General features: G+C 53.8%; 1 protein-coding gene across 3 annotated transcripts in view; it reads left to right on the top strand.

The window, feature by feature from the left end:
• The window catches only part of TNXB (tenascin XB), a 57,751-nt gene that overhangs the window by 8,126 nt on the left and 37,251 nt on the right, over positions 1 to 12,374 (top strand). Inside the window, exons 3-9 of one of the 3 annotated variants that reach the window (XM_081294077.1) lie at positions 120 to 1,958; positions 2,397 to 2,512; positions 7,389 to 7,545; positions 7,729 to 7,992; positions 8,740 to 9,480; positions 10,589 to 10,957; positions 11,799 to 12,092. In XM_081294077.1, coding sequence (XP_081150203.1) covers positions 120 to 1,958; positions 2,397 to 2,512; positions 7,389 to 7,545; positions 7,729 to 7,992; positions 8,740 to 9,480; positions 10,589 to 10,957; positions 11,799 to 12,092 — 3,780 coding nt within the window. The remainder of the gene's footprint in view (positions 1 to 119; positions 1,959 to 2,396; positions 2,513 to 7,388; positions 7,546 to 7,728; positions 7,993 to 8,739; positions 9,481 to 10,588; positions 10,958 to 11,798; positions 12,093 to 12,374) is intronic. The other 2 variants (XM_081294078.1, XM_081294079.1) reach the window with 2 other exon arrangements.

Below are 12,374 nucleotides of genomic sequence, written 5' to 3'. Positions count from 1 at the left end.
AAGTTGGCCTTATGAAATGAGGCTGGCCCTGCTGGAGGAGGGCACAGGAGCACTATGTAGGCTCAGTCTCTCTCCCTGCAGAGAGACTGAGGCCTGTCTCTTTCTCTCTCCCACTTTAGGCCAGACAGATGTTCGTAGCCTTTGCAGCCTTCATGGTGTGTTTGACCTGAGCCGTTGTGCCTGTTCCTGTGAGCCAGGGTGGGGTGGACCCACCTGCTCTGACCCCACAGAGTCTGGGATGTCCCCCTCCTCCCCTCCTGCAGAATCCGGGTCTTGTCCTGATGACTGCAACGATCAGGGTCGCTGCATCCGAGGTCGCTGCGTGTGTTTCCCTGGCTATACCGGCCCAAGTTGTGGTTGGCCTTCTTGCCCAGGGGATTGCCAAGGCCGAGGGCGCTGTGTGCAAGGTGTGTGCGTCTGCAGGGCAGGCTTCTCAGGCCCCGACTGTGGCCAGCGCTCCTGCCCTCGGAGCTGCAGCCAGAGAGGACGCTGCGAGGACGGACGCTGTGTGTGCGACCCAGGTTACACTGGTGAGGACTGTGGTGTGAAAAGCTGCCCTCGAGGCTGCAGCCAGAGAGGGCGTTGTGAGAATGGGCGCTGTGTGTGCAACCCTGGCTACTCTGGTGAGGACTGTGGGGTGAAAAGCTGCCCTCGAGGCTGCAGCCAGAGAGGGCGTTGTGAGGACGGACGCTGCATCTGTGACCCTGGCTACACTGGAGAAGACTGCGGCGTGAGGAGCTGCCCTTGGGACTGTGGTGAGGGAGGGCGCTGCGTGGACGGCCGCTGTGTGTGCTGGCCCGGGTATGCAGGCGAGGACTGTAGCACCCGAACTTGTCCTCGCAACTGCCGGGGACGTGGGCGCTGTGAGGATGGCGAATGCATCTGCGACGCAGGCTACAGCGGGGACGATTGCGGCGTGCGTAGCTGCCCTGGCGACTGCAACCAAAGGGGCCGCTGTGAGGATGGCCGCTGTGTGTGCTGGCCGGGTTATACGGGGCCTGACTGTAGCGCCCGTGCCTGCCCGCGCGACTGTAGAGGCCGTGGGCGCTGTGAGAACGGTGTGTGTGTGTGCAACACGGGTTACAGCGGTGAGGATTGCGGTGTGCGCAGCTGTCCTGGGGACTGTCGTGGTCGTGGCCGCTGCGAGAGTGGCCGTTGCGTGTGTTGGCCCGGATACACGGGCCGGGACTGTGGCACGCGTGCCTGTCCTGGAGACTGTCGCGGGAGGGGGCGCTGCGTGGACGGCCGCTGTGTGTGCAACCCAGGCTTTACTGGCGAGGACTGTGGGAGCCGTCGGTGTCCTGGAGACTGCCGCGGACATGGCCGATGCGAGGATGGCGTGTGTGTGTGCGATGCGGGTTACTCAGGCGAGGACTGCAGTACACGCAGTTGCCCTGGGGGCTGTCGAGGGCGCGGCCAATGCCTAGATGGGCGCTGCGTGTGTGACGACGGCTACTCCGGCGAGGACTGCGGTGTAAGGCGGTGCCCACGAGACTGCAGCCAACACGGTGTGTGCCAGGACGGTGTATGCACCTGCTGGGAGGGTTACGCAGGCGAGGACTGCAGCATCCGCACCTGCCCCTCCAATTGCCATGGACGTGGCCGCTGTGAGGACGGACGCTGTGTGTGCGACCCAGGATACACCGGCCCCGTGTGTGCCACCCGCACCTGCCCAGCTGACTGCCGGGGTCGTGGGCGCTGTGTTCAAGGAGTGTGCATATGCCACACGGGCTATGGCGGCGAGGATTGTGGGCAGGAAGAGCCTCCCGCCAGCGCCTGCCCAGGGGGCTGCGGGCCCAGGGAACTGTGCCGCGCAGGTCAATGTGTATGCGTTGAGGGCTTCCGAGGCCCTGACTGTGCTATCCAGATATGCCCTGGGGACTGTCATGGCCGTGGAGAGTGTCGCCAGGGTAGCTGCTTCTGCCAAGATGGCTATGCCGGGGAGGACTGTGGGGAAGGTGAGTAGGCAGTCTTCTCCAATATGTTTGGGCAAGGACTGGGATTCTAGGACCAAGAGCCATCCAGAAAACCTAAAGCCTTGGGTGCCCAAGACCTGGAGGGAGATGGTGTAGGTGTTAGAGGGGTGGGAGTCAGAGGAGCCAGAGTCCAGCAAGAAAAGCAGAACTATTGGGGGGGGGGGCAGTCAGCAGGTGAGACTGGGCTTCAGATCTCTGAGGAGCAGATTGGGGCTCCCTTTAGCTGCTTGTAAAGAGATTCTGTGTTTCTGGAGATGGGAAGATGAGGGAGACCCAGGCCCTGTTCCAGCCTCTACCAGCTTTTCCCCACCTACAGAGAGCAGGGGAAGGTTGGATGGCCTCTTGGTGTGGCCTTAAGAGGGGCTGTGGGGGTGGCTTCCTGGGGCTAACCAGCTTTTCCTACCCTGTTCTCCTGGGCAGAGGTGCCAGCCATTGAAAACATGAGGATGCATCTCCTGGAGGAGACAACAGTTCGGACAGAATGGACCCGGGCTCCTGGCTCTGTGGATGCCTATGAAATTCAATTCATCCCCATGGTGAGAAGGGGGCCAAGCTCCAGGAGTGAGCTGACTGAGTGGCACTGGCAGTATGTGTGGCAAGGGAGGGGGTCCTCACCTCATGCAAAAAGTTCATGTAATGAGTGGTTAAGCCCAGATGGCTGGAATCCTGAAGCTGCTGTACAGGCCTTCTTATCCTGCGCCATACCAGGCCTGGTGGCCTCTGCGACATCTCCAGCAAGCATTGGTCTAGTGCAGTTGGAACACTTCTAGTGATAGTGAGCTCAGTACTTCCTGAGGCTATACAGTCCACTGTTGGCCATCAAGGCTGGTCAGTTCATTTTGTTGGTGAATCCAAATTTGCCCAAATTCTACCATCCATCCATTGGCCCAGCTGAGCATGCACCAGCTGCTGGAATATTTTTTGCTTTTTCTGTGTCCTGTACCATAGGCTTCCAGATATTTGGCAACATCAGCCATCAATTATATTTCATTCTCCCCAGGCAAAACCCTTCAGTTTCTTCACCCCTTCCCCCTAAGTTTTTGTTGTTTGAATTCATTACATTCCTGTGCTTCCTGCATTTTGTATGTTCCCCAAAAATGGCATCAGAGAGGAGCCCATTGGCTAACTCTGGATGCACCAGCACTTTTCTCAGAGTTGGCATATATTAACTTGTAGTCACAATACTGTCAGCATTTTGATCATAATTCTTTTAAGTGTCTTTTAATTATAAAAGTCATCTGGGCCAAGTGCATAAAATGTAGAAAATACAGATAAGCAAGGAAAAAAGAAAAAAGGGAGGAAGGCAGGAAGGAAAGAGAGAAGACAACATTCAACTATATACACTTTTTAGTCTAAATATAGGTCTTTGCCTTTGACGCTGTTCAATGTTATCTTTCTTGGTTTAGGCCAAGCTGTCTAGGCTGTTGCAATAATTTGAGTCTGTGGACTTGTTCTTTCACCTTCATGACGCCAGCACATTGCAAAGCATTCTTTCTCTGCCTGCCTCCAACTTGCCGTTAAAACATTTGGGGAGCACAATAGGGGCAAAGCCTATGGCCTATTATTAGGGCCTTCCCTTTCTGTGAATTGAGCTTTTAGGATATGGCTGTTTCCCAGCTCTAAATCATCTGACATTTCTAGCATCCAACTCATGTTTTCCTGCATCATCCCCAAATGCCACAAGGGATGTGCCATGTCACCCTCATCTCCATCAGCTTAACCAGGACTCTGGAAAAATAAATAACTCTCTGGGCCTAAAGCCTGGTCAGGCACTAGGACAGAAGGGATAGCTCAGAGATATTAGCTGTCATCCTTGCCCCCCTTTGCCTGGTCTCATTATGTCCCCCAGGCCAGACCCCCCCACCATGTCCTATCTCTTCTCACTCTCAGGCCAAAGAAGAGGCAGAAATCCCTAGTTTGTGATACAACCAAGGTATCTTGGGTTTTTTCTTCTGTTTAAAAGAAAAATTTGTGATAAAAATAATTTAATCACGAGACAAGAACTTGGCAGCTAAAGAAAAACAAATAATTCTTGGCTGCTCCACACTAAAACAAGCACTGCTAACATTTTAAAGTGTTTCTCCCACTCTCTTCTTCTATGTGTACATTATTTACATAGCTCTAATCCAAAGAGGGTGGGACTTTTAAAAGGAATTTTCCTAAGAAACTTCAGAGAAAGAAGAATTAAAATAAACACTGGAGATAAGAGAAGCTTTCAGAGTCTCCTGCTCTGAATAAATACAGATTTATCCTTGGGTGTTGTCAGGGGGTGCAGCTTGCCAGCCAAAGCCCTAGGCTTTGCCCTTTACTCTGAGACAGGGTGGTGCTGAGCCGGCCTGCTCCAGGCGTGGTCCTGGTCTCAGTTCATCTACTCTGCTCTGGATATGGAACTCTGTCATATTGTGGATCCCTTGTGGGCCTGGGTGTGAAAGAAGCTCCTGTTAATTGGTCCCTAAACACCCCTCTTGGATTCTACACCAGCCTGTGCTCCCAGTCCTTTCTTTGTGTAGCTGACCTCTACACTTGAGTCTTCTGTTTTGGCCACTGCTCTCTGTCCATTTCTGTTGGCATGGGACAGTGTTCAGTAGCTCACTGTCCTCTGACCTCTGCCATTTTCCTTGAAGCCTGTCTCTACTTCATCCCCTCCCTCTTTCTGGAAGTACTTCTCTCTCAAAATCCAAACTCTGCTATTCTTGGCCACAGGGCACACCTAGTTATTGGAATTATTTTCAGAACACAGAAGAAGAATGTCCCTCTTCTTCTTGCATATGTGGCATTGTTATTGTGACTCAGTGGGCCTCAAAGTGTATTCAGTGCTCCCTGGTCCTCAACATCAACATTACCTTGGGAACTTGTTAGAAACATATGGTATATCAGACTCTACCCCAGCTCTCTGCTCCAGAAAGTCTGCAAATGGATCTAAGTAACCTATGTTTTAACAGGTCCCCCAGGTGATTCTGATGGCCTCAAATCTGAGGATCATTACTTAAGAAATGCTGCTATTTTCCAAAATGTTGGCTGTTATGAGACTGTGAGAGAAAGCATGGCATCCTAAGGGAGGTGATCCCTGCCTCAGAAAGAGGTTCAGGTATTCCTGGTCTGGGTGTATTCTGCAGCCTGGAAACAGACTAGGCCAAGTGTTGGCTTGAAACAAGAGTGCACACACAGAAGAGTTTTTGCATGGGTCTTGTCTGAAAAGGGAGAGTGAGGGACCAGTCAAGATAGAGTCCTCCCTTTGAGGGAGGTTGACATTGAGAATAAAGTTAAAAATTCATCAAGAACAATTGCTGAGGGAACCAAGCTTTACCAAGGGGCAGAGTTAGCTGCCAGAATCTGCCTCCAGCCAGCAAGATGGTGCTGGGACACATGGGTTAGGCTGACCGTGGAACTTTCAGGGGACTGTTCCCAAATCTATCTCAGGAGAAACCAAATGGTGTCTACAGAATATAGACAGGCTATTCCACAGAGTGAAGGAAAACCCTGGGGATAGGCTTGCCTTAATGAAAGAACCAGGCTTAATCAGGGAGCACCCAAGTGTGGGGTGGGGGGAGGGAGAGGAGAGAAAGAAAAAACAAAAGAGACAGAGACAAGAGAAAGTAGGGGTGAGAGTAATGGGCAAGTGGGTTCTGGGAAGGGTGAGACGTTACAGGTATTGAGTGAGGGCCAATCCAAGGTTTCCTAGCCTGGGATATCCGAGAGCAGCCTGAGTAGGACAGGAACAGGGATCGTGTGTGTCCAGGAAAGCTTTTCAACCCAGAAAACTCTGACAAAGCTTTATTTCATCCTCCACAAGAAATCTCTACGTGGCCTTCTCATCTGGTTTTATACTTTGGTATTTACTATGTTGATTTCCCCACAAGTCTCTTGGTTTAGGAGAGTACCTTTAGAAATTTCCAATCCTACTTGGCTGAATGGAGGCATCCCCATCACGGCCAACATAGCTAAGCAGAACACAGTGTCCTCAGCAGCTATCCTAGCTGGATAACCCAGTGAAATGCAGGGATGTTAGAATGCTCACAAATGTCCAGCTCTTCCAGCCTCCCCAGAGACTGGCACTCTGAAGACTCTGTCTAAAGCAGCAGCCCAAATTTCCTGTGAGGCCACCATATACAATCACACTACCTTAAATATACACTTAGAGAAGGGTTGTTTTCTCAAACTCATTTACTATACAAAGAGATTTATGTGGAGATCTATATTTAGCTACTAGAATATGAGCTGCCCAAGGACAGGAACTGTATTTTTGTGTCTCCATTACTGAGCATGATTTCAGGTTCAAAATCAGCAATGAAGAAACATTTGTGGGCCGGCTATGGTATCCATGCCTGTAATCCCAGCAGCTCAGGAGGCTGAGGCAGAAGGAGCACAAATTCAAAGCCAGCCCCAGCAACTTAGTGAGGCCCTAAATCAATTTAGTGACACTCTGTCTCAAAAGTAAAAAATGGGCTGGGGATGTGGTTCAGTGATTATATGCTCCTGCTATCAAAAAAGAAAGAAAGAAAAACATTTCTAGAACTTTGAGCCCATAGGCCTTGTTGTAAAGGGGTCTAGAAGCATGCTGAAGACAAAAGTCCTAAAAAGAAATATCATGATACAGGCCACAACCAAATTACACAGCCAGGGCAGGCATCTGCTGGAGATTCAGGCTGAGTAGACACTTGAAGGAGGAAGTGAGACTCAAAGGGGATTGTTAGTCTACTTCATTTGTTCTGAAAGGAACAAGTTTAGGAGAAGCCTCCTCCTACTCAGGTAGTTAGGGTTGCCAGGGGAAAGCCAGCAGGATTGTCAGGTGGGATTCTGGTAGATGAACAAAACAAAGAATGCCCAGGAAGAGCAAACCTGGGTTCACACTGCCTGGGCTCAAGTCTTTGCCACTATCTTGATTTGAGTGATAAGATACTTATCATTCTCAGTTTCCTCATCTGTAAAATGGGACCAATAGGACCTATCTCACAGAGCTGTTGCAAGAATTAAGTGAGTTTGCCTAGCATGGTGGCTTATGCCTATAATCCCAGCAATTTGGGAGCCCAAGGCAGGAGGGTTGCAAGTTTGAGCTCAGCCTCAGCAACTTAGTAAGACCCTGAACAACTTAGTGAGACTCTGTTTCAAAAATGAAAATTATTAAAAAGGGCTAGAAATGTAGTTCAGTGGTAAAATGCCTCTGGGTTCAGTACCAAAACAACAACAACAAAAAAGAATTAAGTGAGTTCATGTTTGTAAATTGCCTAGAATAGCAGCTAGTAGGAAGTAAGGCTCTGGACATGTTTGCTGTTACTTGCCTGCTCCCAGCTTATACAGGGCCAAGTTCCACACAGTCCCATGCCGGCACTGTTCAGAATTGGAAAAAGAAGAGATATAGGGGAATTGGGCAAGAGTACCAGCCTCTGATCCACCTGGTACTCTCTCTCACAGACAGAGGGGGCGAGCCCCCCATTCACAGCGCGGGTGCCCAGTTCTGCCTCAGCCTATGACCAGAGAGGACTGGCCCCTGGTCAGGAGTACCAGGTCACTGTCCGTGCCCTTCGAGGGACCAGCTGGGGTCCTCCTGCTTCTAAGACCATCACCACCAGTGAGAGCTGGAACTGTGGGGGCAGGGTCCTGGGTGGAAGTCTGGGTTTGAGAGGGACAGCTGTAGGCCTGTCCTGTGGGAGGCAGAGGGATGGGGCGGGATGGGGGCTCGGGTCTTGGAAGGAAAGCTGATGACTGAAGAATCAGAATCCCACATGAGCCCTCCTCTCTCCAACTCAACTAGTGATCGATGGTCCCCAGGACCTCCGCGTAGTGGCTGTGACACCGACCACCCTGGAGCTCAGCTGGCTACGACCCCAGGCTGAGGTGGACCGATTTGTGGTCTCCTATGTCAGTGCTGGAAACCAGAGGGTACGGCTGGAAGTTCCACCCGAAGCGGATGGGACACTGCTTACCGACCTGATGCCAGGCGTGGAATATGTGGTGACTGTCACTGCAGAACGGGGTCGGGCAGTCAGCTACCCAGCTTCTGTCAGGGCCAACACAGGTATGGCCAGCCAGGGGTTAGGGAAGGGCCCTAATTTCCAAGACAGGGAGCCCAGGTCTAAGGTTCACAGTCTCCTCTGAATGCATTTGGCAGGGTGTGTGGCAATCCCCAAACACCTGTTGCTCTGTTCTGAAGTCACTGAGGACACAGTTGCTTAGAGTCCTATAGCAAGGCTGCAGGTTAGACTATGGAAGGAACTACCCCATGGAAAGGAGATGCTCTCTGATCCACCCAGATAAGGAAGGTTCTTATCCTAACTTAGGTACTGAAGCAGTGGTGCTGAAAGTCAGATCTTGTAGGAACTGGATTCAGGCAGATTATAAATCAGCAGTCCTGCTGACTTCAGGATTTTGGTCTCCAGGAGTTGGGTCTCTCCGCCGTAATTTTCCACTAACCCTCAAAGTTTCTTAACAGATGCCTGGATCTTTCTTTTCTTTTCCTGTGACAGGGGGACGCTCACTTCGCTGTAGCTCACATTCTCTTCTTACTCCCCTTTCTCTCCTTCAGATACAGGGCCCCGCCTGCTGGCTTCTCTTTTCTTTCTAGGGCACCAACAGTGGTGGGCTTGGAGGGTGAGGGGAACTGACTCATTGCTCTGGTTCTGTTTCCAGGTGGGGCTGGGACTCAGGGGAGAGGCCTCTGGCTCTGATGGGGACGGGAGGGGGAGGAGCCGCGGTGGAGAGGAGTGCAGGGTGCGGGGAGCTGCCACTGACCAGCTCTCCCCTACCCCTTTTTCATCCCTGGCAGCACCAGGCCACTACAGTTACCCGGAGGTGCACCCCCCAGCCCCGCCCCCCAAGCCCCGTCCCCGTCCTGCCCCTGCCTCTCGGCCTCTGCGGCCAGCTCCGCCCTCGGGGCCAGCAGAGGAGGGTGAGGAGGGGTCCCGCCCGGGGCCCAACCTGCCTCAGCCCTCGCGGCGGGCGTGGGGCAACCTGACCACCGAACTGGGCCGCTTCCGCGGCACGGTGCAGGACCTGGAGCGCCACCTGCGGGCTCACGGCTACCCACTTCGCGCCAACCAGACCTACACGTCCGTGGCGCGCCACATCCATGAATACCTGCAGCGGCGTCGGGCGGCCGCCGCCCCCGCCGGCTCCCCGGCCCCCCAGCCCCGTCACCCCCACCCTACCGCCAGCCCCGCTGCGGGCACCTGGAAGCGGGACTCCAACCAGGGCATCTACGGCCTCTCCCCTGAAGGCGTCGACCGGTTGGCCGCGCCTCGCCACCCCAAGCCTGAGGTGCTGGGCAGTTCAGCTGACGGCGCGCTCCTGGTGTCGCTTGATGGGCTCCGCGGCCAGTTCGAGCGCGTGGTGCTGCGCTGGCGGCCCCAGCTGCCTGCAGAGGGCCCCAGCGGGGAGCTGACTGTGCCGGGCACCACGCGCACAGTCAGCCTACCCGATCTCAGGCCTGGCACCACCTACCACGTGGAGGTCCACGGGGTGCGGGCAGGGCAGACTTCCAAGTCCTACGCCTTCATCACAACCACAGGTAGTGTGGGCTGGGGCGGCGGGACCACCCATCTCCTGTCCCCAGCGCCACCTGCCTTGGAGCCTGCAGCCTCACTTCTATGACTGCCAACCCCCACCACCACACCCTTCTACTTTCTGGCCCTCCCTGGCCCAGGCACTAGGGGACCACTCCCCTCACCCCTACAAAGCACACCCTCCAGTGTCCCTGGAAACCACCCTCACCCCAGAGCTCTGGTATCATCCTATGGCCTTTGGGGTTCCCTTGTTTGCATCTGGGTTCCCACCTAGACCAGGATTGCTGTCCTAGGTAATGAAAGGGGTATCTGGGATAATGGCTTGTACAGCCTATCCTGCTCTGAGTGGCGTGGGTTGAAACCAGTGATTCTCTGATTTACTGTGGTGAGGGTGATGAAAGACTGTGGCCTGTGGTTATTTCCCACAACTTGGCCTTGACTATGAAGGGACATTTGAGAACTGCTTGAGGGTGTCCATGAAGCCATCAGGCAGCATGTGTATGTAGGGGTGAAACCACTGCTTATTAAGCTGTGTTTTCAGTCTTCCTGGCTCACTACACGCTTGTCTCTCCCACAGGAACCATGTCTGGGCTGGGGGAAAGGGTGCTCTATGGCTGCAGTGGGTGTGTGTGGAGGGGTAGGGGTGGTACTCTTCTTCCCCCATAGGGCTCAGATGCCACTTGACCTGGACGTCTACCCCCATGCTCTCTTTCCTCTCTTCTACTGCCCATTCTCTTCTTGCATCCTCCCTCCCTAACACCACGGTCCCCTACTTTCTTCCAGGCTTCTCACTGCAGCACTAATGGAAGCCGGACCTCCACTCAGAGGGGAGAGGGAAGTGGGTGGGGAGGGACATAGAGGGCATGGAAGCCTTATGAGGAGTTGGATGGCAGGCTTTATCTATTTACTACCTGCCCTAAGTACAAGCCTGTCTGCTCAGGAAAATTGTGGATGGGGGTGCTTGAAAGACAGAAAAAAACTCTGGGAGGATGTGGGGGGGGGACCAGGAATATAAAAGGGGAGGTTCCCCAGGAATATAAAAGGCTGAGAATTCCTTTCTGGTTCTCATGTTCCACTCTCCTGTTTTTCTTGCCCTGCTCTGCCCCTTCCCAGGGTCCTCACCCTCGGGCCTCTCAGGGGCTACTGATGAGCCTCCTCCCTCAGGCCCCTCGACGACCCAAGGGGCTGAGGCCCCTCTCCTGCAGCAGCGCCCCCAGGAGCTGGGAGAGTTGAGGGTGCTGGGCAGAGACAAGACAGGGCGCCTCCGTGTGACCTGGACTGCCCAGCCCGACACCTTTGCCCACTTCCAGCTGCGCCTGCAGGTGCCCGAGGGCCCGGGGGCACATGAAGAACTGCTGCCAGGGGACGCCCGCCAGGCTCTGATGCCCCCGCCCCCTCCTGGAGCCCCCTACAAGCTGTTACTTCATGGGATCCCCCCTGGGGGCAAGCCCTCTGTTCCCATCACCTACCAAGGCGTTATGGGTACTTCCTGAACTCTGCTCAGATCAATGTCCTAAGATTGGGGGAGAAACGGGGGCAGTCAGAACTTCAGAAATGAGATGGGGATTCTGGAGCCGGTGAAGGAAAGAGCTGATGTTGGGGGCTGGGTTGTAGGAGAAAAAAGGATTCTGGGTTCAGAGGGAAGACATGGACTTGAAGAGACCTCTGGCCCTTAGGATACTGACCCTCAGCCCATGATACCTCCTCCCTGGGAGTCTGGCTTGCTGTGGACAGAACCCTATGGTTCCATCAGCTATATTCTGCTGGGGTTGGAGGCTCCTTGAGGGCTGGAACTCCTCAGCCATCAGGACTTCAGAGATGGGGGATATTTTCAGGACCAGTGAAAGACAGGGCTGGGGTACCTGGCTCACATCCCTTTTGGTCCTCACTATGGGACAAGGGTGGCTGACTTTTACCTCAACTCTAAGTCAAGCTGACCACTGGGAGAGGGATGGCAGGGGAGAGAGCAGCTCAGATGGGCCAGGGAGCCTTCACACTCTTCTGGAGCAACAGTGGGGTGGTTAAAAACTCGGGCAGAACCAAAGGAGAACTGAAACTCCCACCAAAATCCTGGTGTGCAGAGGAGCTAAGCTTTGTGAGAGGTGGGGAAATTGTCACAAGGGAGGGAATAGAAATTGAGGGGGGAACTATTCCTCTTCCCAAGAGGGTTGGTCATAAAGGGCTGAGGGATAGGTAGATGGAGGTTTCCAAGGGACGCAGTGCTAGGATGGAATAAAGTAGGCAGAGAAGAGGGAGGGAGAAGGGGGATAAGGAAATGGTTTGAGTCCACCATGCTTTGCTTTTGCCCCCACCATAACCCCAGACAGGGATGGAGAGAAGCCTAGGAAGTCCTTAGGTCCACCACGCCTGGGTGAGCTGACAGTGACCGACGTGACCTCTGACTCCCTGCTCCTGCGTTGGACAGTCCCTGAGGGGGAATTTGACTCCTTTGTGATCCAGTACAAAGACAGAGATGGGCCCCAGGTGATGCCAGTGGAGGGGCCTCAGCGCTCAGCCCCCATCACATCCCTGGAACCTGGCCGAAAGTACAAATTTGTCCTGTATGGGCTCGTCAACAAGAAGAGGCATGGTCCCTTAGTGGCCGAAGCTAAGATCTGTGAGTGAGAAGAAACACCCCATACCTGCCCACTGTACCATCATAAAAGAGGCCTTCTTCATGCTCTGGGAAGCTGCCTCCCCAGGGGCTCAGGAAGGCTTGCTACAGGCAGCAAGGCCTGAACTGCATCCCAAAGGGAAAGCAGTATGGGGCAGCGGGAGGGAGTGGTCCCTAGGAGAATCAATGTCACTGTTTCCTCTGGCTGGAGAGCAAGGCATGTGGGGAGTTCAAGGGCCTGGTCTATAGCTCTTTTGCTGTGTGAAGGGTGTGGACCTCATTTGA

This window comes from Spermophilus citellus, assembly GCF_964194105.1.
Source record: "Spermophilus citellus genome assembly, chromosome: 5".
NCBI classification, from domain to species: domain Eukaryota; kingdom Metazoa; phylum Chordata; class Mammalia; order Rodentia; family Sciuridae; genus Spermophilus; species Spermophilus citellus.
Note: the sequence above shows the minus strand (reverse complement) of the source record. Positions and strands in the feature narration are given on the sequence as shown.